Source organism: Dasypus novemcinctus, chromosome 11, assembly GCF_030445035.2.
Source record: "Dasypus novemcinctus isolate mDasNov1 chromosome 11, mDasNov1.1.hap2, whole genome shotgun sequence".
Lineage (NCBI taxonomy): Eukaryota > Metazoa > Chordata > Mammalia > Cingulata > Dasypodidae > Dasypus > Dasypus novemcinctus.
In genome coordinates, this window is record NC_080683.1 from 88481620 (window position 1) to 88508142 (window position 26523).

Genomic DNA, 26523 nt, shown 5'->3' on the forward strand with positions numbered 1-26523 from the left:
TGTCTGTTGGGAACTCTGGAGACAGGACCATTTTCAAACAGTTTATAATAAACAAACCAAGCAGCAACTGCTTCCCAAAAGCACAGTAAATGAGTATTCCTCGCCTTCCTTTGGGGGAGCTAATTGAAACAACGACAATAAACTTTTCCAACAAGTGGTAAATCTATAGAAATAAAATTTTAACTCCAATTTGATCAACTGCTCATAAGCTACTTCTTTTTCAAATATGAATCATATGCAAAATTGGTATGGAATTTCCATCCTTTTCATACTATTTGAGGGCATTTCTGCCCCCAATTTCCCTCTCCTAAGATTTCACTTTGAGATTTTTGTGAAATACTATCTAATTTAAATCCTTATTTTTGTTCAGTTTCACATTTATAAATGGCACATGAAATCTGCACATTTTTTTTAGTAAAAGTTCTGGAGGATACTTTCAGAATCACTATACAATCTGACAGCATGTTTCTAGCTTTACATTCCCCCCCCCAAATAACTTGTAATCCAGAGTCATTCTGTTATAGCATGTTTGTAAAAGGGAAGGCAGAATGCACAAACATGTCACGAAATACACTGAAAAGTAATGATTGCCCAGGAGACTGCAATGACTGGAGTGCTACAAATCTATTCCATGCACTGCCAATTTAATGACAACAAAATAATACACATTCATGAAAGGAAATGGATGGGGAAGGCTGAGAGTGTTTGATTTAAAGCAATTCTGTTATCTATCATTGGAGGGGAAAAAAGTTGTGCTGAATTTTCAAACAATACTTTAGTTACAGATGTTTCCAGACCCCTTCCCTGATCCAAGGAAACAAAATACCATTCAGCAATAAGCCCAGATTTAGAGATGGGGCTTGTTCCAATATAAACATTTCTTTGCTAGACCTTCTCCATGAATGTGCATAGTCAATTTTTCCATATACAGTGGGAAAGACAAAGCTTTTAGCTTAAAAGGCATTCTCTCCCACAGTGCAGAGCTCCTGGAACGAGCAGCCTGGGGACGCCATGAGCTGCTTATTGAGGTCAAGCTGAGTCTTGATTTGTTCAGCAAGTTTATATGACAGAATTATGTCAGAGTGTTCACATGCCATGAGTAGAAAACTAGGCGACGTTTTGGCTTTCAGTATTTGTATGGTCATTTATTCATTCTGTCTCCCTCCTTCGTGTAACACAGTTCACCCAGGCCCCAGCCCAGGGCCTGGCCCAGAGCAGGTATTCAAATAATTTAGGGATACATAGACCATTTGTTTGAGCACCTACTGCTACTATATTTGGGGAATTGCCAATTTGGGGAATAAGAATGTGAACCATGGGCTCTACTGGCCTCAAGGAATTCAGATCGGGGCATTTAAGTTATATATGTAGCACTATATAATAAATGGTAGAAAGTGCTATGAATTATAATAGTGGTACAGAGGAATGCTGAAAGAGAGTGATGAGAAGCGAGAGATGACTTTTAACATGGGGGTGGTGGTAGTGGTGGTGATGGATCAAGAATGGCTCCTTGGAGAAGATGGCATTTATGCAGGGTTTTCTGGAAGGAGGAAAGCTGAAGCTAAAAGGTTGGAAAACACAGGGCATTTTTTAGTTACTTTCCTTAAGGTAGAGGGGCTCAAACTTTATTCCTTTTGATGTTTCCTAGCCCAAAGCAGGCACCCTTCATTCCTGGTAATCAGGATCCCATGAGTGATTCTCATGTGGCCTGAAATTTGGAATTTTGGAAGCCACAATAATTTTCAAGTGGCAACTTATGTATGGGGGTATGTCATTCGACTCTAAAAAGAGTATATTTTTATTTTATCCTCTTTCATTCTAACATTTATAAATGCATTTTGACCAAAGTAGCTGAGCAAGAGAATGATGGAAATATTTTGTTTTGTGGTTCTCTGGGTGGCTGTAAATTTGATTTAATTCGATTACTGTCTGTCAAGAATGAAAACAAGATCTGATGAGCTTCGTTTTCAGTATTCTTTGTCAATAGCTCGGTCACTGAGCAGCTGAAATAGAGGGTGGGAAAAAGCTGTCCTCCTCTAAACCTTGGACAACATTCAGTTTTTTTAATCCTTTCATGAAATTGAAAATTTCTTAGATGAATTGAACTAAGCTCTAAGTAAACGCATGTCCGATGACTTTGAGGAGAAGGGGCATTTTCTAGATGAACACAAACTGATGTTAGCAGATTAAAAACAAATCAGATTACTTTCAAAGAAAAACCAAAATGGCCTAGATAATCTAAGATGACAATATAATGTCTTATAACTAAGACACTTGTCAACTTTCAAGTTGACTGAATGGAAGAGTAGACAAAAAATTTTCAATAGAAAAAATACCAAAATGCTTATTTGCACTGAATATTTTGATATATTGCAGGTCCAAAAACACAGGGCATGGGAAAAATGTGCTTTATCTGCCAAAATAATTGAAAATACAGTTCGAGTTTGGGAAGAGCTCTAGCCCCTTAATTAAAATCCATAGGTTTTAAGTACCTTCCATCATAAAGATTATTACTCTGATCTTGTAAAGAAACTAATATTACCTTAAATACAGTATTGCTTTCACCATAAGCGGATCCTTTGTATTTCAAGGATCAGGGCAAAGAACAAGGGCTGACAGCATCCATCATTGGGAAATGAACCACTGTGTGGGCAGCAGGTTAGAGCTGCCACTGCCTCCCAGAATCCTTCCTGTTTTGCAGAGTGTGTGAAGATGTGCCCCAAATCCCTTGAAGTCCCCATTATTCTTTATCCTCTCTTAGGCTGAGGCATATCTGAGCAGATGCCATTTGTAGGGTAGTGGCTGCACTATGCCAGTTATAGTTCTCCTGAGAATTGGCAGATTTTCTTTGAGAAACCTATATTATATATATCCTTGATTTTATTTTTGTTTTTAATTTTTTCTTCAACCCTGATCCCTGCACCCGTTCCCCTTCCCAGTCCTTCTCATAGGCTAGCACTCTAATATCTTTGATATAGGCCCTTAATTATGCATGCATTTAACCTGGTAAGATGAATTTTGCATGTTATGTTTTTAAACTACACAGTGATGTGCTATGAAAAAAATCAGCAATGATAAAGCTCCTCGAATAAAACTGGTGATGCTGGAACTCTGAATTGTGATAGAACAAGTTTGGAAAGTGGTGCTGTGTTATGGCTACCAGAAGAGACCCCTTGTGCTCCATCATGAATTTTCTTCTTTAGTTCCTCAGTTATCAATTGTATTGTTATACAGTAGGGGAGTTTCTTAGGGTCATATGGAAACTTGAATGATGACTGTGTGCAGGGGGAATATCAGACATGATATATTCTGAGAAATTTAAAAATGAGTTTTTCTATTGTTTTAAAACAAGGGGTTATTGTCCTCTTTGAAAGCTTACTCTCTCTATCTCTCTTTCAAGATTTAGGATGTGCTGTTTATGTCTTTTTGACAATCAGGAAACTCGAGCCAGAAATTCTGAAATCTTACTCAATTTGAATGCTTTCTTTCTAAGTAGCTTATACTGTTAGGTGTTGAAAAAGTTTAAGAGGTCATTAGACAAATAAGTCAAAGCCAATATCCCTGGAATCCCCTTGAAAGAAAAGGGATGAATGATGTAATTACAAATTAAATTAAAAATTGAGGTAAATATAGTGAATAAAAGACCAAGATAACTTTTTAGCACTGTAGTAATTAAATTACTTAGGACTAAGGCACAGGAGATGTAAGTCACAAGAAGAAGGTAAATGTGGATATGCTCTTGTCTGATGCAGTTTTGTTAATTTCTTTTTCATATCCCAATACACGGATCTCTGGGTGTTCCTCATCTGCATTCTTTGTTGTGGCCATGACATCCATGTTCTGTGATGCATTAAGGGAAGAGGCCTGGTCTGAGAGCCAGGAAATTTGGTTCTGATTCTAGTTCAACAAACCAGCTGTGGGACCTTGGAATGGCTCCAGTTTACTCCTGTTTCAAAAACCGTGATGTCATGATGATTTCCATGCCCTAGTCCATCCTAACAGCCTAGAAATCTATGAAACTTCCCGATGTCTCAAGTTCGATTCCATGGTCTGAGACTTCAGGCCAAATATTTAACATCTCCATATTTTATAAATTAGATTAATAACTATTGGTCTCCTTAATTTGTAAGATTATTGAGATGATAAAAGGTGGAAATGTGTAGGAAAACACTTTGTGAACCATAAATTACTTATAATCATTAATATTATTTTTCACCTGAGTTAGAGCCATAGGGAATTCAATATTTGACAATTGTGAATAACACATGTTCCAAAAGCAATAGCTTTTTAAAAGCTGTACTCTTCCAGCTGTGGGTAGAAAGGAATATGGGAGGCTTTCCAAATTCATCAGAGGACCAGTTCTCCTTAAAATTTCTGCAAATATGTTATAAAGCAAAATAAACAACTTGTAGATTGCCTCTGACACTGTGAAATGCTTAGGGACCCATGTTTTTTGTTTCTTTTTTTATTAATTTAAATGGAAAACTAGAGAAGCAGACTTGGCCCAATGGATAGGGCATCCGCCTACCACATGGGAGGTCCGCAGTTCAAGCCCTGGGCCTTTTGACCCATGTGGAGCTGGCCCATGGGCAGTGCTAATGCGCAAGGAGTGCCCTGCCATGCAGGGGTGTCCCCCACGTAGGGCAGCCCCACGAACAAGAAATGCACCCCGTAAGGAGAGCTGCCCAGTGCGAAAGAAAGTGTGGCCTGCCCAAGAATGGCGCCGCACACACACGGAGAGCTGACACAACAAGATGACGCAACAAAAAAACCCACAGATTCCTGGTGCCACTGATAAAGATAGAAGGGTTCACAGCACAGAAGAACACATAGCAAATGGAAACAGAGGGCAGACAACTGGGGGGGGGGGAGGGAGAGGGAGAAGGGGAGAGAAATATAAATAAATAAATAAATAAATAAATGGATAACTGAAGGTAAAATACAGTTTGTAATGCTTATTTTCTGTAGTCATAATACTCACAGTGGAAGTATTTTGGACTTGGGAGATAACGGAAACTAACTTTCCGACCATGGATTAGGTATAATACTAGGTTGGGTGTAGGGGTAGAGTTATCTTTTTAGCTCAGGATACTGGTAGGAAATTGTGGTTTAGGTTTATGACAAGATGATGTTTATTGCAATGGAATAATTGATTGAGAAAAATAAGAACCTAATGAACATTTAACCATTCCTCTGAGGATCAAAAGATACCAGTTAACTGGTCTACCCACTACCACCCTATCCTCTCTTCAGAGCTCCTTCATTGTTTTCCTCAGCACTTCCAGGTAATGACTGAGACAAAAGTGGCATTTCCTTACTTCCTAGGAAAGGGCCAAAAATATCATAAGACAGGGAACAGGAAGTATAAAAATATCTCTCAGGAGAGCACTAATTGTTTAAAGATTCCTAGCCTGTGTTTGGATCTGTTGTGAGATGCTCAGAACCTCAGTAGCTCCCATCAGTCCTTTAGAACTGACGATGTAGGTGGGCGTGCGGTGGGACACTACATAGGCGGCACTGATTTGGACAAGATTTTGGGTAACATTTTGGAGACTTGTCATGATTTAGAATATTAATTCGGGAGGCCCCAGCATAGTGTTTCTCAAACATTTTAGAGCAGTGAAACCCCTTTTACCCTAGGAAAATCTCATGTGGAATTCATCTAGTTGAAGGATGTAGAGCCCCAAGCTTCTGCTGCTCAGCGTCCCCTTACCCTAAGTTGTACCCAGAGGTATTTCCAGCTTAAAAGTCCCTGATTTATTAGCTGTTATATTAAAAGGTCCTTGATCTTATGTTAAAAGATTCCAGAAGAGAATTTTTTCTCCTAAGATTTAACACATTTCTACAAACATGATCAGCACCTTTGACTTCTCCCTCATCCTTGTTCTCCAAACATATGGGAAGTCATCTTGATAGAACCTCTTTAATGACCCTAGCATCTGTTCTCTCCTGAATTTGGTCACCATCCAAATTCAGACCTTTCTCTACTCTCTCCTGAATGATCACCATTGCATGATAAATGTTTCCCTGATCTTAGGGGTCTCTACTGCCTACTACTCCTATGCATCTTACAGCTTGTCTCCACAGTAACATTGATAAAGCACAATTCTCAGTGTGTTTCTCTCCTGTTCTGCAATTGTCAATGCTACCTGATGTTCAGTACAACTGGGACTATTTTTTCTCCTGAAAAGACCATGTATCTTTAGTCCTCCCATCCCCTCTGCCTGGAATTCTTTTCCTCATTCTTTTTTTTTTTTTTTTAAAGATTTCTTTATTTCTTTATTTCTCTCCCCCCCACCCAGTTGTCTGTTCTCTGTATCTATTTGCTGCATCTTCTTCTTTGTCTGCTTCTGTCATTGTGAGTGGCATGGGAATCTGTGTTTCTTTTTGTTGCGTTATCTTGTTGTGTCTGCTCTCCTTGTGTGCAGCACCATTCTTGGGCAGGCTGCACTTTCTTTCGCACTGGGCGGCTCTCCTTACGGGGTGCACTCCTTGTGTGTGGGGCTCCCCTACACAGGGGACAGCCCTGTGTGGCATGGCACTCCTTGCGCGCATCAGCGCTGCGCATGGGCCAGCTCCACACGGGTCAAGGAGGCCCGTGGTTTGAACCACAGACCTCCCATGTGGTAGACGGATGCCCTAACCACAGGGCCAAGTCCACCACCTCTTTTCCTCATTCTTAAAGACTCAACTCAGGGAAACGGACTTTGGCCCAGTGGTTAGGGCGTCCGTCCACCATATGGGAGGTCCGCGGTTCAAACCTCGGGCCTCCTTGACCTGTGTGGAGCTGGCCATGCGCAGCGCTGATGCGCGCAAGGAGTGCCGTGCCACGCAAGGGTGTCCCCCGCATGGGGTAGCCCCACGCACAAGGAGTGCGCCCATGAGGAAAGCCGCCCAGCGTGAAAAGAAAGAGCAGCCTGCCCAGGAATGGCGCCGCGCACACTTCCCGTGCCGCTGATGACAACAGAAGCGGACAAAGAAACAAGAGACAGCAAATAGACACCAAGAACAGACAACCGGGGGGGGGGCGGGGGAGGGAATTAAATAAATAAATAAATCTTTAAAAAAAAAAAAAAAAAAGACTCAACTCAAATGCTACCTCCCCCATGAAGTCACCAGTGAACTTCTACCAGGAGTGAATTTACCTTCTAAACTCTTTAAGATTTTTTTCTTTTTCTTTTTTCCAGGAAAGAAGGAATCAAATGTCTTTTTTTTTTAATTGAACTTTTTTCCTTCTTTATTTTTTAAAAAAATATGAGGTCCACATATACCTCCCACCCCCTCACCCCACTCCTCCCACATCAACAATCTCTTTCATCATTGTGGCACATTCATTGCATTTGGTGAATACATTTTGGAGCACTGCTGCACCACATGGATAGTGGTTTACTTTGTAGTTTACACTGTCCCCCAGTCCACCCAGTGGGCCATGGCAGGACATACAATGGCCTGCATCTGTCCCTGCAGTACCACCTATGACAACTCCAAGTCCTGAAAATGTCACCACATCATATCTCTTCTTCCCTCTCCCTACCATCAGCAGCTACCATAGCCACTTTCTCCACATCAATGCGACATTTTCTTCCATTACTAATCACAATAGTTCCATAGTAGAATACCAGTAAAGTCCACTCTAATCCATACTCTATTCCTCCATCCTGTGGACCCTGGGATGGTTATGTCCACTCCTCCTCTATATCAAGAGGGGGCTTAGATTCCATATGTTTGGATATTTTCATAGTGGTTTCAGTTAAAAACGACAATTGAGAGAGTGCTGAGTTCCTAACCAGGGGAGCTCTATCACATTCCCCAATGGAACAGCAACAATCCCCCAAGTGCAATGGCAAAGACCAATAAAGATGGATGGTCCAACAATGAGCCCTTGATACTGATGGCTACGATTATGAGCCTGTGTGCCTGAAATATGAACTAGGCCTAGAGCTGCAGGGTGCCTAAGAGTTACCTCCTGAGAGCCTCCATGTTGCTCAAATGTGGTCACTCTGTAAGCCAAACTCAGCATGTAAATGCATTGCCTTGCCCCCAGCATGGGATATGACTCCCGGGGATGAGCCTCCTTGGCATTGAGGGATTACTACCAAGCACCAGCTGATGATGTAAATAGAAAAAGACCTTGAATAAAAGGCCAGCAGAATATCTCAGCCTACATTAATATCAGGTGTTAAAAACTGCTTTTTGACTTTGGATAAAAGGGGGAAATGGAAAGGACAAATGGGTTTATATGGCCATGAGTCTCCAAAAAAGAGTTGGGAGGTCATTAGAGGGGTAATGCTTATGCACACCTAAGATTTCTTGTAACTTACCAGTTTGTTGTATTACATTGTTAGTTATATCTCTTTGACCATGTTTTATTCATTTGTAGCATTCATGGCACTTTTGCTGCATATATAGTTTTTGATTGTATTCTTTATAGTATAGCTGACAGTGGGTGAAGTAGTATCTTTTTGTTAAATAAGAGAATAACTGAGTATCCCTGGACTCCTCAGGAATACCAGTGGCAATATAGGGCTCCAAATACTATTTTCCATAGTTCAGAATACCTAGTTAAGATTAATTGTGATGTATCTATGGAAAAATGTACAAGTAAAAAGAAATGTAGATTTTTTTGTGTTTGTTTTTGCTTTTGGCCTAAGTTAACACCGAGTGGTAACACTGATTAACTTATTTTATCAGAAGTTTTCTTCTGCAGTTATAAATTACTTTGCTCCAAAAAAATGAGTTATTGCTTAATGCGGTTCATTTGGAAGGCAAAATATTTCAAGATATGAGGCTGGAGAATGAGGAGAAATAGTAAAAGGGATCTTTGGGCATGAAAAGTATGGTGACCACTTCTCTAATGCATTCCCCCCTTCCAGGTAACAATGGGCCACACCAGTGACTGCTGCCGCTGCTGTTTATAGCCCAGGAGGGCAGAGACCATGGGTCTGTTCTTGACTGAAGGATCAGCATCTTGCGTGGTTCCTTTCAGCTCTCCCACTTAACTGCTGTGTGCTGAATGAACAAGTCACTTATTTCAGCAAATTGTTCTTTGTAGTGCCTAAAAATTTCTAGGAAAGGAGTTAATAGCTTGTTTCTCTTAGGTCGGATTTGAATCCTTTCTGTTGCTAAGTTCACTTTCTTTTCATTTTGTCCTTTGGAGAGAAAACAATTTAAAGGTAAACTCACTCAATTTTCCTGTGATTGGTGTCTTTCATCTAAGCATTTCCTCTGAGGTCCTAATTTTACAATATTTCAAACTCTTTCCTAATCCTCCTATCACATTCTTTTAAGTTATAGGTCTCCAGGGTAGACAGCACTGACATGACTAATGCTTGGTCTAGCCAGAGATACCTAGATGCCTCTCAGTTATTATGTCAATTTTTATGCCTATCATTTCTAAGGGAAGAATTTCCCTTTGGTATTGAGATACTAGACTTAGGTTTTCTATAACTTTTAAAAAATGTCAACACATAAGCATTCCACCAATTTGAATGTTCTTCAGAGACCATCAACTGTGGCAATCTGGAATGGTTCTGGGGACCCTTGTTTGCTGAGCCATTACACATTGAGCACTTTGAGATTTAGAAACATAGACTTTACAGGGTCATTAGAGCACAAAGGCTAAGAGCTTGGAGCCAGATTTCTGATCTGTAACTGTGATGGTTTGAAGTTACATGGACCCCAGAAAAGTATGTTATTAAAGTTAATCCAATACTGTGGGTATGACCCATTGTAAGTTGAATCTTTCGGTGAGTAGGATCTTAACTTAAGAGGTGACACATCTCATTCAGGGCGTGGTCTTAGTCCTCTTATTGGAGTCCTTAATAAGGGAATAAAATTCTGACAAAGAGAGAAAAGAGAGAGACGCAAGAAACTGAAGGTAATGAAAACCCAGAGGAGAAGGGAGGGTCCATAGATGCTGCCATGTGCCTTGCCATGTGACAGAGGAATCCAGGGTCCCTGGCAGCTGGTCTTTGGGAAGAAAGCATGGCCTGATGATGCCTTGTTTGGGGCATTTTTCTCAGACTCAAAACTGTAAGCTTGTAAGTTAATAAACTCCCATTGTAAAGGCCAACCCATTTCTGGCATATTGCTTTTGACAGCCTAGCAAGCAGAACAGTCACCTGGATAAGTTGCTCAACTTCTATATGACTCACTTGTCTCATCTGTAAAATGGGACTAATAGTAAGACCTTCCTCATAGGGTTGTTATGAGGAATAATTGAATTAATAGATGTAAAGTGCTTAGACGGTGCGTAGGACACAGCAAGAGTTAATCAAATATTTAGTAAATAGATCTAAAAGGGTCTTTGGAATCAGCCGGCTAGCTTTCCTGAATGGATTCAGGGATAGCTGTCCTTTAAGGCTGTTATAAAATAGCATGGGAGCTCTGAGGGCTGGGCATGCATCACAGAGAGCTGGAGTCTGCTGGAAGAACAGGGATGCCTCATCTTAGCAGGTGGAGATACAACCCTCAATAAAAGTACCAGCTTGAGGAATAGCCTTGGAAATTAATTCTTATTTTGGGAAACTAACTCTTCCATATCTCATACCATTATCTTTCTAGACTACACTCCTTAATCCCTGAAGACACATTATCCTCAATCAGAAAGACACCCTTGTTGCCAAGAGAAGCATTACAAACAAACTCTGTCCTGAAGTGTCTAGGCAACACCCTGTTTTCAAGCAGATTCCACAAATAAATTCTTCCCCTGCCTTCTCTCCCTTTCCCTCAAGGACACAGAGGCTCCAGGGGTCCTGTTTTGGTATGGAGACCTGGCAATGCTAGAAGGGTGAGGAGGAAGTGGGAAACCTTCCATATTTCATATATTTTCTCAAGAATCCTTTCCTGACAACACACTATGTGTTGGCCATGGTTTCAGGAACTGATATTACCTTCTCAGCAATTCCAGATTCTCCGAAGCAGCAGTTTGCTTTAAGCTTACTTTTTAATTCTAAAGTACCCCTCCCTGGGGCAGGGGTCTAGTACTGGGTGAGCCTATGAGCCCTTTCAGGAGACCCACCCACACGTACAGTTCCCTTTAGGGAGCTGGCAGGCTTGACTTTTTTTTTCTTTTGGCCTCCTATAACTATATCAAAAAAGCTTATTTTCTGATTTCCCCTAAAATTCAAGCCCGGTTGTATGTTAGAGTCTAGCCTATCTCATATCTTAATATGCATTTGAACCACCTGGGGATCTCGTTAAAAAATGCAGACTCTCATTCTGGAACGGGGCCTGAGATTCTACATTTCTGACCTGTGCTCAGGTACTGGTGATGTTGCTCTCCTTAGAGGAGCGGGTTTTAATCTCCTCTTCCCCATAATTGGCAACAATTAGAGCCTCCTCCTACATACTGAGAACTCTGACTCTCAGAAAGTTTCTTGAAAAGTTTTGCTTCAGAAAGTTGCATTTTGCCCAATCTAGAGCAAGTTTTCAAATTAGCCTTCCTCTTTGCACTCTCATTAAGACTCAGTTGATGGCCATACTGTGTATAATACAATGCAGTGATTTCAGTTGATGTTTGTAGTGAATTAATAACCAGTCACTGGCTCTCCCTTCCTTTTGCACTAAGTGAAAATATACTCTCCTCTCTGAACCCTCTACTGGTTGGTACTTTGCTGTCGTGCATTGACCTGTCTTCCTCAGTAGTTCCTCATGTCCTTGACATCTTACATTGTGGTAGCTTCCTGCTTCTCAGTAGCGGAGTTTTGTGTTTGGGGTCATCCCGCAGGGCCTGGAGAGGGTGGGTGGCAGCATTCTGTATGGGAGACCACTGACATTCCTTGATCACCTGGGACACACTGTGACACACTTAGGTGTCTGCAGATAATGCCATCTGTGAAGCCTCCCTGGTGGATCTCCTGAAGTGAACATGCCCAGAGGGCAGTGCAAAGAATGCAGCACTAGGTGGTAGAGATTTTTTTAAGGAGGTACTGGGGATTGAACCTCATACATGGGAAGCAGGCGCTCAGCCACTGAGCTTATTCTGTTCCCCAGTAAGCAGGGGAAGGTACTCCACTGAAGTCTCCCACGTTGCAATCACCCTCTCCCCACCCCAACACTAAGCCAGTACCCTATGTCCCCCTCTGGCTCTGGACTCTTAAATCTTGGGTTCTAACTGGGACAACAGCTATGTGTGGTTTTGTTCCTCAAGCAGATTCCCTTTACGTTGCATATATTTTAATTTACTTATTAAACAATTATAGAATTTTATTGCCAGAAGTAACCTTGGAAATCATCTAGTCCCTGTTTTTTCCCCTCAACCGGAGAAGTGAAGGGACTTGCCCAGGTTTCTCTAACTAGAAAGATCTCTAACTATTTAGTGGTGAGGCCAAGAACCTGAATAGTTAGCTCCTGACTCACAGTCCATTGCTCATTCCACTCCACTCAGTTCTGTGAGAATCTCCAACTGATAATTTGACTTAAGCATGAACAGAAACAACGAGGGTAAAGTGAATAAACAGTATATTGGAAGTAAGCAATTTTCCTCTTACAGTTGTATAACTAGGTACATGTAATGCTCTCTAGTTCTAACACTAAGGATGATCCAGTCCGTTCACTTAATTTGAAAAAACAAAGACTAGAATTAAGAAGACAGCTCCCGGTGCTGTTGTTGCTGAGCTGTGTGTCCTTGGATGAAACACTCCAAACCACCCTCCTGAGACTCACTGTGCTCACTGCAAAATGAGAGGGCTGAATCTCTAAACTTGCTTTCCAGCTCTAACATTCTTTGACTTCTTTGATTTTATAATTCAGACTGCAAGGTATACTGGAGTTATGTATCCAATAATAACTACTCTCTGGGCCTACATGTCTCCATGCTGAATTCTGGGCTAGAGTAGAGGCTTCAAGGCTTGTCCCTTATAAATGGAATTTCAGGATGTCTTTCGGCATTCATCATCTCAGACAACAGTTTCAGGCGGACAATATAGAATGAGGCTACTAACCATGCAGCACAATGAAACACTGGCCTATCTCCAGACATTCAGGCTGTTCATTCCCCAAACAACAGGCATTTAGCACCTCACCTGTGCCCCGGGAATTGACAGAATCATAGATGACAGGACCACCCCACTGTGCCCAGGACTCACACAGACTGGCGGGAAGAGAGGTAAGGAACAGGGCACCCTTAGCTTATCAAACCATGTCATTGTTCATCATGGAAACACACACTGTGGTTGTGAAGCTTGAAAGTTACAGCAGAATAGCCACTGTGGAAGAAGAGGCTTGGCAGGGTTTTAAGCCAAAGACCCTGAATTTATGGTCTGTCTCTGTGCTGGGACTCTCGACTCTTATACAGACCACCAGCACCCCACAATATGAGGCTTCCTAGATATTTCTCCTGCCTGCTGCTGATGTCTATATTGCCCATCACATTCTTTTGGGTCAACATTTGGCCTTATAGAGCTGCTTAGTTCAGCGCTGCCTTTTCACAATTCACTTTGTACACAACAGTATTCTCGGCAGCAGTTACGTCTTAGGCAAGTTTCAGTGCAGAGACTCGTGATCTCTGGCGTTCATGATTTCCTTTTAAGCAATCATGACATTCTGGCTAATGGAAGACATAATTTCAAAATAAATATTAATACACAGGATCCGTGCTGTGCTCAAGGACCCTTTTAGTTATAATACACAGCAGGGATTATTGGTTTCATCTCCAAGAGACTTGTGCTAATGCAGCTGTTGATCTTAGGGGATTTCTCCAACTCACCAGTTCTCATGAAGTCATAAATGTAGATATTTCACTCCATTTAGGTAAACACACAATGTTTGTGTGCTTCCCCCAAAACACCACACACAAACTAAGAAAATGCTGGGAGTGAAAAGAGAGACATTTTGCGTATTACTCAAAGTACATCTGTGTCCTTTCTCCCTTTTATTTTAATAGAATTTGTTTCATTATGTATTTTTTTTTATGCCGAGGATTTGGGCTTGAATATGGAAAATTTCCCACTACCATTTAGTCTCAGAATGCTGTTTCCCCCAAGTTTCTCAAGATAAAAAGACTCAGAGTCAGAGCTGAAAACTGCTGGCAGCTGAATTTCATTATGACTTTGATGGGAAACTTAAGTTGGAATTATAAACATCTGTGGTTAAACTTCCCTTTAGTAAACCATTTCCCAGAGTTTAACTTTACCACACCAGGAGCAAAAATGAAAAACAGTTGAAAAAAGAATGCTGCTTTTTTGCAAATGTAGTTGATACTTAAATATTTTTCTATGTGGTCCCTATATCTCAATGAACTAGCAGATTTACTTATTTTGATAAATAATTATTTGGAAATGCTAACTTTTTGGAACTCAAACAAGTCCTGGCAATCTGATTTGAATGGCTTCTAACAATCAAATGGATCAAAATTATGTCTGGATCATTATATTTATTATTACTTTGTGCAAGGAAAAACCCTTAAGGAGAGTGTTTTTGGCATTATTTACTTTAAGAAACTGTGACAATAGAATTTGGGAACTTAATTGTGCAGGAAAGTTATAGTCCTTACAGCAAAGGTGTAGGGTTTTTCATTTCACTTTTCTTGGGATTTAGAAACACCCCTGCATTTCTCTTTACTTCTCAGATCATCCAATTGCTGGGGAAAGGGATATTTAAGTGAACCATTAGGGAGGCAATAATTATAAAAGCTAAACTACAGTCTCCTTCTTCCATGTTAGATAACTAGCAAATTTGTAAGTAAAAATTGAAAATAGTCAAATTTATAGAATAAGTAAAGATTTAGATAACAAAATGGATTGATACTACAAATCTTTACTTGCAGATAGATAGAAACAGATAATGAAAGAAAGGGGGAGAAAAGGGACAGAAGAAAGAAAAAACTGAAGGTTTGCTTTGTGCTGGCAGATTATATCTATTATTTCACTTAAATTTCACAACAGTCTTGCAAGGCAAATGTGTTTTTTATCCATTTTGCAAACAAATGAACTGAGCCCCTAAAAGATGAACTAATTTGCCCAAAGTTTACCATGAGAGAGTGGTGGTGCTGGATTCACAGCACATCTGTTTGGCTGTTCAGCCCCATTCTGCCTTTGATGAAAGGTGAGTTTTAAATACTCTAAAGCAAAGACTGCAAATAAACAGCCTCGGGCTGAATCTGGCCCTCAGATGTGTTTAGCCCACAGGGCATTGGGAAAATTGAGTCAGCAATTTCACTGAAGAATCCAGATTCTGTCTTCTCTAGGAAAAAAAAAAAAAAAGAAAATCTGGCAGCCCTGAGAGGCGGCCACTCCTCTGGAAGAGGCAAACCTTCTTGTCCAGTTACTTGAGGCCCCGCCCCAGATGAAATAGGTTCCTTTCGCTGAGCTTCCTTCACTCAGTTGTTTTCTGTCTGGTTCCTATAAGGAACTGAGTTTTAAAACTCCTTCTGATTAAATCAGAGAACTCTGGAATTGTAGGGAAAATTTTTAAATTTTCAAGCAATTTTGCAATAAATTTTTTAAAATTTCAAGCAATTTTGCAATAAATTCTACAAGATAGAACATTTTTTCTTGTAGATGGTGCTGTTTTGAGTTCTATATCTATTAATCTGAATCAGGAACTTCTAGTTTAGACTGTAGCCATGTGGAGGAAACAATAAAATATGTCATAAAAGGAAAATAGAAGATATAAGAAAACTAAATCGTTGGAAAAAAAAAAAAAAAGGTATCTGTCAGGGAGAACCAGTGATCTACCGGTAAAAGAGAGTGGAATTTGGAAACCTTGGTCAAGGTACTTACCATCTCCAAAACATCAATTTGTTCATCTGTAAAATGGGTTTAATCCTTGAATAAGATAATACATGTAGGGTTCATGGGACATAGTAGAGGTCAACAAATTTTAGTATGTTGGTTTTATTCCCCCTTATTACTTGAGTAATTTTTAAAACTTTAAAAAGTAGTAGTTTAAAAAATAATATTTAGACTGGAGGCAGAAGGGAAATTATACCTCAATTCTTTTGTAACTCTAAGATTTAATGCAGCTTACATTGTTCATCCAACAAATGCTGAAAAAAAAAATGCTTTCAATTGCATTATCTATTTCTTCATTTTAAGAAATTCCCAAAGCCAAAATTATACCTACAGATACTTCTATCTACCTAACCACGTGTTCCTAGATATTCCTGCACAGTGCAACTGTTTTCTTAAACAAACAAACAAAAAACAAAAAAATACTTCACAGCTTTGCCACTTACCAGCTAGGGAGCCTGGTTAAACTTTCTGTACCTCAGTTTCCATGTTTGTGAAAATGAGCTAATAACTCTACTCATCCCATTGGGTGGTTGTGAGGGCTAAAGAAAAGCGCTCATAGGAAGTGCTCAGACTAGAGCCTGGCACTTGGTAAGTAACCAGTGAGTGGGGCTAAAAGTCATGTTGTTATTACTACAACCACTACCATATTCCAGTCCTAAAAGAATGTTTCCTTTAAAGGACCTTCTATGGCATTTTGGTTAGTAGGTGATTGGACTCTACTGGTTTAGCTCAAGAGTCATCACTTTTTAAAAATTACCCCTATAGCAATTTGCTAGTAGCCACTCTTACAAGATTTTAATTCATTCTGCTTTATATAGCAGCTAGTCATACATATATTTTTCTGTTAGATTGCTTATTCCTTGAGAATAGGGTTGTGACTCTACCTTCTTTCTATCCTAGTGCTTACTTTATTCCTCTGTATATGTTAAGGCTCCAAAATTGGGTAAATGAGCAAATGAATGAAATGGTGATGGCAAGTAGGGGCTTCCACTGGCCTTATAATTGCCTTGTTTTGAGCAGCAGCAGAGAACCATGGCCCAGACCAGTGGCTGGGGGTCTTAGTGTGGTCCTATGGGGCCTTTATCAAAGTAAGGGACCAAGATAGGAAAAAGGAAAGCATATAGCGAAAGAGATCTATTTTTTTATTAATACTTTTTTATATTTAAAAAATACTTTAGATTACATAAATGTTCCATAAAGAATATAAACATTCTGCAATCCTTCAAAGGCAGGAGTCTAATTATGTGTTGGGGGTGGGGTCACATACTGACAATGGAAAGAGCCTAGAGAAAAACTCCAAAAGTTTCCGGGGCTGTTTGAGAAAGGAAATTTGTCCAGTGTGCAGTCCATTTTCCACATGTAGCTCCTGAGACACTGATTTTCTTGCAGGGTTGTTAATGACAGTCAGAAAGGGTAGCAACGGCAAACCTCAGTAAAGTTATTAGGCGCTAAATTTCTCTTTGATCAATTTTATCAATTATTTCCCTTATTTCTCAATTATCTACAGAAGCCCACAACAACACCTTCTTCTCCTTGCACCCCCTTCTACTTTGCTCCTTGCCTCCTCTCCAGACTCTCCTGTGGCTTTTTTCCCCAGCCACCCAGTGTCAACCTCTAACCTAGTGTTTCTTTTTTTTTTTTTTTAATTTTTTTAAAAGAAGCTTTAGATTACATAAATGTTACATTAAAATTGTAAGGGATTCCCATATGCCCCACTCCCTCCTCTCCCACACTTTCCCACATCAGCAGCATCCCTCCTTAGTGTGGTATATTTGTTACAATTGATGAACACATATTGAAGCATTGCTACTAACCATGGACTACAGTTTGCATTACAGTTTACACCCTGTCCTGCACAATTTTGTATAAGCTAGTGATTCTTGACCTTGCTTAACTTCAGCTTCTTTTTGATAGGCAAGAATCTCACTCTTCCAAGCACATGCCCTTTCCTTAGGGGGAGGGGGGTTGTTCCCATCTCCACGCCATCACCCCCTCCAGTTCTTTTGCATATTTTTGCCTAGCTTTACTTTCTGTAATGTACATGATGAAACAGATTTTCTTTCCTTAAGTCTGAAATATTAGGATATTAAATATGCTTTTTGAACTAGCTAGTCATTTCTTTGCCCACCCCTGCCTACTGAGAATCACTGCTCTGACCTAAACCCAGCAGTGATGGACTCCATCAAATGCTTATCAAAAGAGCAAGGATAGGAAATGCTTCCCACAATTAGCACAGAATTACCCACAAAGTTTGCATCCTGGGGGAAACTTGGGCTCATTTTAGAAGACAGGAGGGCCCTTGCTTCTGTCAGTCACAGTGTTCCAGCCTTCTGTCCTGTGCATATTTTGTCGATCTGTCCCTCAAACTCACACTGAGCACCTCTGTGTGTCAGAGTCTCTCCTAGGCCAAGGGGTGGGGAAGTCACAGGTTCTGCTATTGAGGAGCTGGGGAGACCCTCAGGAAACCTTCAGCCAAGAGCCTCCCACTGCTCCAGGCCTGCCTTAGTATTTTTCTTCCTTCCCTTTGAAGTGTTCATGGTAATAAAACCCTAGGAGAACTGAGGACTAACCATTCATATAAAGCCAAATCAAATAAAGTGAATATGGTTTTAGAATTTCCTCCCATCCACATCTCTAATCTCTCCCGAATAATGTATTGTATGTGTCTGAGTTCAGTTCATATGTAAATACAGTTTCTTGAACCAATTTAGTAGAGGGGTTGGACCCTGTTATTAAGTCTCCAGGATGAATTTGGTTTAAGGGCTGCTTACTGGCTATAAAGAGTCTGGGAAAGCCAATAGTGAGGGTTGGGATCACTATGGGACCGCAGACTCACTGGAGGCATTATGTGAACTATGCAGTGGGAACATAATTACCCTCATCCCAACCTTTCTACACCATCTACTTTGACCCTCCTGGAATGACTAATAGCTCTTTCTGTTCCCTAAACTACAGGCCCCATTTGGCATTCTGAACCATTTAGACTCTGACAGTATTACAAATTTAACTAAATATAGGACATGCTTTCTGGTTGGAAGGTTATAAAAACAAACAAAAACATAGCAATATTAAGTAAAACAGCCCCATAAAAATAAAGTTCTGAGAAATATCCCTAAATAAGGGTTTCTTTTAATGCAGTCATCTACCTATTTTAGTATAATAATAACACTTAGTATGCATAAAGCATTTATGCTATGTCAGGCAGTATGCTAAGACCTCTATTTATTCTCTCTAACTTCATGACAATAATTTTATGAGATACAAAGTAGACACCAGCAACTTCCCTAAGCCTTAGTTTCCTTATTTGCAATTTGGGTACCTGTAACTTTCCAAGGTCAAGAAGCTGCTAAATAGAAATTTGAATTTGGAATGATCAGACTGCACAGCCTGTAACCCGAAATACTCCGTCTTCCTATTATTCCACCGGACATAATAACAGTATTTGAGAATTTGATCAGGGCTTCACCCTTAAATTTAAGGTTTCCTGATGATCAAGTAAATATTTTCATAATTTTTGTGGGATGAGAGTCTCTTAAAATAAGTTTGCCAGGTTTAGCAGATAAAAATACAGAATGCCCAGATATATTTGAATTTCAGATAAACAATGAGCAATTTTTAGTATAAATATACCACATGCAATATTTGGAATATATATATATTAACACATACACTAAAAACGTATTAGTTGTTTATCTGAAATTCAAATTGATTTAGGTGTCCTATATTTCATTGGGCAACCCTACTCTTAAGTGTTTCTTTCAGAGACTTTCCATACTCAAAGCAACAGGTGGAGATATGCGTCCTGAGGGGTGTAGGGAGAGGGCCATTCCACTCCTGTCCAGAGCAAAGCCCTGTGTGCTATGTGGCGTCACTCCTGGTCTGGCTTCTCCCCAGTTTCTGGGTATAAAGGTGGCCAGAAGCTGTGACCTCCACCCCTACCTTTTTTTTTTTCATGGAAGTTATATTTTGCCCCACAGTGAGAGGTTGGTGTCCTCTGACCCTACCCCATTTTTGGGGGGGGGGGGGGTATGGCAAGGGTTCACGCCTAGAAAAGGACCTTTCTGCACCTTATTTTTATCAGTAATAATTAAAAACTCCAGTTATACTAACAGTAGCAACAATCCAGACTTCAGTGCCATTAGAAATAGTGTCAATCGCATACCCGTTTTGGTTGTATGGCTGCTGTAACCATAGCTATACGGTGTGTGTGTGTTTTGTTAGCTCAACGTCTCTTTCCTTTCCCATGAACTTAGGTGACTTCATTTTCCTCTGACTTATCATCTCCCACCCACTGGACATGCTATTGTCTGTCTCGACTTAAGAGGCTGACATTTACTCTGGATCCATCCTGCTTCTAAAAATTTCTACACTTTGGTTATGTTTTTGTTTTCAGCACAGAAGGTGTTCAAACAGCAGCTCTTTGAAATAACATATCGATTGCATGTCCCAAACATTTTTACTTTGAGGATGGCATTCGGTTTTAATAGGGACTTCTCATTTTTGGAGTATAATGGTTTGCTTTCTAATTAAGGTACCTGCTCTGCTGTTTCCTAATTGCTTCTTTCGTGACCAGTCACCTCTCACCCCCTTATCCTCCCGTTATAGAGGACCTTCTGTTTTTGTGACAAAAGAATGGGTCCCAGTTTGTTCCCACTATCCCAACCACAAAGGTACTGGAAGCCAGTGACAGGACACCCACAGTTATTCTATTTAGAGGGACAGGCATACTTGGTCCAGGGCGTGGTAGAAGGTCACAGATGCGCCACTCACTCCCAGGTGAGAGTCTAGCGAATGACTCAAAGCACGCAGGACACACGCGCTTTTTCCAGTTTGAACAGTGACATGCTCCCAAGCCTCAACTCTCAAGCCACAGCATCCAAATCCAGCTTACAAAGTAAAGCTTTTAGTTCAAGTTTCTAAACTGACCCATCTCGGGTGAAACTCTTAAGGGAGGTGGGTGGGGAGGAGGGGAGGAGAGAGAGAGAGTGGCCAGCGCGGCGCAGCCCGCGGGGCGCAGGTGCCCCGGCGGGGCGGCGGCGGCGGGGACACGGTACCTCGGCAGCAGGCGGCAGCCATCCCGGGGCGGCGCGGGGCTCGCTCCTCTCGGGCAGGTCTTGCCCGCCGACCGCTGAGCTCCCTTCAATGTCAAAAGGAAAAGCGTTGTCCTCTCTCGACGCCGCGCTGGAGCCCACGGCGCCCCAGAGGAGCCACAGCGGCCAGACCAAGCGCCAGGCTGAGCTCGGAGTCATCTCTCCGCGCGCATCCACCCCGGGCCCCTCCAGGCGCTCGGGAACCGCGGGTCTTCGATGCCCACTCCGAGGTGCAGCGCAGCCTCGCTTCTTTTACTTTGTCTGTAGTTCCCAGATGTGCGAAATCAAGGCTGTCCAACCAACTCCTTATTTAAAAAAGAGAGAGAACGAGAGAAGTAAGCGACTCTCCCCCTTTCTTTCTATCTCTCTCCTTGTCCCTCTCTGCCTCTCGCTTTCTTTCTCTCTGTCTTTGGTTCTTCTTCCCAGAGGCTCAGGCTGGAACACCTACAGATGGACGGCGCTTAAAGCAGGGTCAAAAGGCAGCTGGGATCCCGGAGCGTCCGCGAGTGCCCAGCCACCCTCTCGCCCCGGGCCTGGGTGGAGGACTGCGCCGCTGCTGGCTTTCTGCCCACGCTCATTCTCACTACTCGCTTCTACCTTCCCCTTCCAGACCCGCCCACTCCAAGTAAGCCTTTCAGAGGCTGAGGTCCTTTCTGCCCCCCTTCACCTCTGTTTGGAGCGCTTCCAAGGGCCCCCGATGACTCTCCCGCTTTTGGGATTGCTTCCTCACATCACTTATTTAATTAGTCAAGGTGCCGGATGTCTTATCTATATTTATATAGATCTTGTATGTGGCCCTCTCTAATTTGCAGGAAAGTGGGTGGACAAGGGATGCCAAGGGTAGGAGCCAGAGGTGGATGGTCTCAAATGGCAGAGGGGCAAGGCATCCACTTTCTTGAGCAAGGTTTCTTATTTTTTAGAAATGACAGCTGCATCCTGTGCTAATTAATATTTTCTCTCGAAACTTACTGGCCACCCCTCTTCCTCCCCACATTCTTCACCCAGCAGGCTTGGAGAAGAATATCTTTCACTGTCACACTGGAAAATGACTTCATTACTCAAATGCATGAACTTTTATTTACAAAGAACATCTTGTTTTCATCCTAAAGAAGTGCTTTGTAAGGGTCCAGGAACAAGGCTTGCAGTGTATAAGCCTGTCAAATATACTACCCACAGCCCCAACCTCTTCCTCTTGTCCTGTAATCTCATGCCCGCTGCGTCTGTCTCAGTCACAAAACTTTTCCAGGACTTCTGGGGGAAGCTGGGCTACATTTATGTCAGGGGTACCCCCACTAATGGGCCAGTAGCCACTGCAGCGGATAGGTACCACTGTTTTTTACATTGATTTTAAACCTTATAATGGACATTCCCATAAGATGCAAATGTGGCTTAAAAATGATTGGATCAGACAACCATACAATTACACTCAGACAAGTTTCCAGGTGTTAGAAATCATAAAATCATGAAAAAAACCATAATCATTAGCTTTATTTTAGAGAACAAATGTTATTTAACTAAGGATAATAAATCGCACTGATAATGTGCTAGATACTTTGCATATGTTATTTGGCAGCAATCCTGCAAAATAGGACTATTATTTCCTTTTATTTTTTTATTTTTATTTTTTTAATTTTTTTATTTTTTATTGACTTTGTAATAATATTACATTAAAAATATATATGTGAGGTCCCATTCAACCCCACCCCCCACCCCCCCTCTCCCCCCCCCAACAACACTCGTTCCCATCATGGAAAAAAAAAAGGCAGTTCAGAAAGACTAGGATATTTTCCCAAGGTCACACAGCCTGTGGAAAGCTGAGCTGAGATTTGAATCCACACCTCACTGATTCCAAAGCTATCTGCTACATCTATCTATACTCACAAAATAAAGTAGAGCCAAGCACTGCTATTTTTTGAGCGTCTCATCAGAAAATTTGCATGAATTATCTAATTTAGTTTCTTCTTCATGAGAATCCCATAAAGTAAGTATTGTCATGCACATTTGGCAGATGGGAAAATCGACGTCTCAGGGATTTTCCTGAGCATGGGACTTGTTTTAGGTCCTGCAATTAGCATTGGGGATTCAGTCATGTTCCTCACAAAAGGCATGTTCAGAACCAACCCCTGGTCCAGTAGTCGTGAACGCATTTGCAAACAGGACCTTTGAAGATATTATTAGTTAAGGAGTGCCCAAATTGAATGAGCGTCGACTTAGTCTAGTAAGACTGAAGGAGAGGAAATCAAACACAGAAGGAGAAGTCACAGCCATTAGGAGCAGCCAGAAGCTAGAAATCAGTGAAACCCAGAAGAGAAAGGAGAAGATTCTGCCACGAACATTGCCAAGTGATGGAGAAGCCAGGAACTCCAAAGATTGCTGGCCAGCCAGTAGCTACCAACCTTGGGAGGAAACAAACCTTCTAGACTCTGAAACCCTGAGCCGATAAATTCCTGTTGTGAAGGCAGGAAACTTAAGACAATTAGGAAGTGGTAAAGTACCACTAGAGCCCAGATAAGTGTGATGTGAAGGTCCTCGATTTTTGTGTGGTGTGATGCAAAAGTGCCAAAAGCCAGAAGAAGCAAAGAGAATTGCCATAGATCCCCAAATATTTGTAATGCTTTCATTTTTAAGATATGAAAGTTGTATTGCAAGGAAGCAGTAAGCTAAGTTATAATCATCTTCCTCTGCATGAACTGGTTAAGCCACTAAATTAAGTGAAAATCATGGTTCAGTTGGTTCTTCAAGAGACTTATATTAGGGGAAAGGAGAGCCAAATTTTGAAGAGAGAAAAAAAATAATGCTTGATTTTCCTACCCCAGTCTCCTTTTGAAAGAGCTTGAAATAATAATGATTAAAATACATATCAAATTTTGATTTCAGATATAGACCTCAGTATGCAAAAACTGTTCACATTTGTGTTCTGAGGGATTTAATCCTATCCTATTCTTTGTTGATTAATCACACACTGCCCTGCCTCATATGTTTCCTTGTTTTGTTGTTTTTTTGTTTTGCTCATTTTTTTCCTTCTCATTTGTTTGCTTGTTGTCTGCTCGTTGTCTGTTTTTTCTTTAGGAGGCACTGGGAACTGAACCTGGGACCTCCCATGTGGGAGGAGGGCACTCAACTGCTTGAGTCACATCTGCTCCCCAAATCACACATTTTTCGTTTCATCTGCAGCTTCTTATCCCTGCCCACCAGGCAGCATTCTGGTTCTGCAAGAAGGCCTGAGCAGGAGGAGGTAAGTGAGCCACATCACATCTAAATCCAAGACTTATGGCCTTTTATTTTTTTATTAAATATACAACCCTACCTCTTCCTCCTCATCTTTTCTCTGCAAGCACTATTATTATTTTTGAGACCATTAAACACAGGAGCATGGGTTTTTGTATGAAATAGTAAGGATTTGAATCTCAGGTCTGTTATTCAGTACTGCTGGGAGCTTGACTTGGACATTCACTGGTCTCTCTGAATGTCAGTTTTCTCCTCTGTAAAATGGGAGTAGTGATGCCCATTATTATGAAGAGTGATAATATAAAGAAAGCATTGACATAGCCTGTCACATAGTGACTAGTGCTCAGTAAGGATTATTTAACTACACTATATTTTAAAGTCTTAAAGAAGAACAGAGCAACTATTTTCAAAGAGGAAAAACAACCATGTTTATCCTGTGGCTAGGGTAACCTCTCATTTGCTGAGAACAGCCATTTACACTTTTGACCTCTACCTGGGCCCTCCCTGTACTAGCTGCACATGAGGCAGTCAGGCATTGTAGGGTAATAGGGCAGGCAAGGAGAGAGTGTGGCTGACTGGTTTAAGCAAGAGAAAAGGAAATCTTCACCCAAGGGCTACCCTTGACCCCAGAAGGCCTGGGAGTGGGGAAATTTTGTTCCTGCTGAAAGAACAACTGGAGAGTCACTCCAGGTGGCCGTTTTCCTCTCACGACCCTTCCTCTCTCTCTTTGGTGGTATTGGGGCTGGGTGTTCACCAAGTGGATCCATGTCCATGATCCCGTTTGGGACTTCCCCTACCCTGCAGATTAAAGGAGTGCTGCGGTCACCACTCCATTGCAAACAAGAGCCCTGAAGTTCAGAGAGGCCAGAAGGTACCTGGTTTATCCAAGGCCTCTAAGCCAGTTTGTGCAGATGGAGGCCTTCTGAAGCCCAGAGCAATGCTTCGGTAACTACAGCAAGCTATTTTTAGTTTTGGGAGTAGCAGATCTGACCTCTTGGAGGTTTTATCAAAAGAAAGTTCTTGAATTCCCTTTGGAGTACCCTGGTGCGGTTATCAGCAGATGCACATCCTGGCTGCCCACTCCCTTCAGCACTTGGCTGTTGGGCCTGTCCTCAAGGATTGAGTGCGGGCGGTGCTAATGCATCCCACGTGCGCTTCCCTAAATAGAAAGTCACATCAGCGGCTATTTTGGATTCTTATGTGCTAATCTTGACACAACCAGACAGAGGACTGTTGTGGGGACTGTGTACCAGTGACAACAATTTTACGATGAGACTTAGAGAAGCCAGCACCCACCAGCCCTTGCTATGAGGGTTCTAACTGATTATTAAGTGGCAGGAGCATAAGATGGCATCTTAGTTTCTGAGGGCCGCGTAACAAATGACCACAGGCTGGGGGGCTTAAAACAATAGCCACGTATTGCCTCACAGTTCTGGAGGCCAGAAGTCTGAAATCAAGGTGTCCGTGGGGCCCTGCCTTTTCTGAAGACTCCAAGGAACTATCCTTCCCTGCCTTTTCCAGCTTCTGGTAGCCCATGGCTTGTAGACATATTGATCCAGTCTCTGCCTCTGTCATCACATCACGTTCTCCCTGTCAGTGTCTCTCTGTCCAGAATTCTCTCTTCTTATAAAGACAAAAGTCATCCTGGATTTAGGGCCCAGCCCTAGTCCAGGATGACCTCATCTTAACTAAGTACTTCTGCAAAGACTTCACTCCCAAATAAGGTGACATTCTGAAGTTCCAGGTGGACATGAACTTTGAGGGGACTTAGTCAACCCAGTACAACTGGTGTCTCTTTCTGCCCATGCTTCTCTCCTCTTAGACTGAGCTTCCTGTTTAGAAATGACTCTGGTGCAAGTTCAGGCTCTGTGAGGAGGAACAGCAGCAGGAGGGCTAGGAGGTGGAGGCCTGGAGGCCTTTTAGGAAGTTGTTCTTTCTCTGGTTAGTTTTTTTGAGCTTTAGTTCAGGGTGTAGATAGAATATGCTACATACGCTGCCTTTTCTGACTGTGACAGAAGTTGTCACAGCCTCCTCTGGTTTATGACATGTGCTTTCTGTGTTCTTTCTCATTCATTCATTCGTTCATTTACTCATTTATTTAATTAGTGTTTTCTGAACACCTCAGTATGTCAGTTAAATGCTGAGGATAGAATGAGGAAACATGGTCCTAACTCTTAAAGAGTTAAGTGTCAGGTAGGGAGACAGACTATAGGGAGACCTAGAAGGAATGCAAAGTGATAAACAGGAGTTAAAAGGGGAAGTCCAGACAGGGTGCTAATAAAATATACAGCACCAGCCCTTTACCCAGACATGGGCTGGGGGAAGTCAGGGAAGGCTGGGCTGAGTCTGAAGTAGTGATGAGGGAAGGGGTGGTGGTGGTGCAGGAAGGGTGCTCCAGGAAAGGGACCTGCATTTGCAAAGGGACAAACCCATCAGAGACTGTGATGCCACAGGAGGTTGAGAAAGCCATG

The 26523-nt window shown here is 41.7% G+C and overlaps 1 protein-coding gene across 4 annotated transcripts in view; it reads right to left on the reverse strand.

Moving 5' to 3' along the window:
• The window catches only part of LAMA4 (laminin subunit alpha 4), a 153696-nt gene extending 131949 nt beyond the window's left edge, over positions 1-21747 (reverse strand). For 2 of the 4 annotated variants that reach the window (XM_071218633.1, XM_004455854.5), the window contains exons 1-2: positions 21492-21747; positions 20789-21129 (exon numbers count right to left, since the gene is read on the reverse strand). In XM_071218633.1, coding sequence (XP_071074734.1) covers positions 20789-20983 — 195 coding nt within the window. In that variant the 5' untranslated portion in view covers positions 20984-21129; positions 21492-21747. Of the gene's footprint in view, positions 1-20788; positions 21452-21491 lie in introns of those variants that run through there. The other 2 variants (XM_058307300.2, XM_058307301.2) reach the window with 2 other exon arrangements.
• Positions 21748-26523: the final 4776 nt, after the last annotated feature.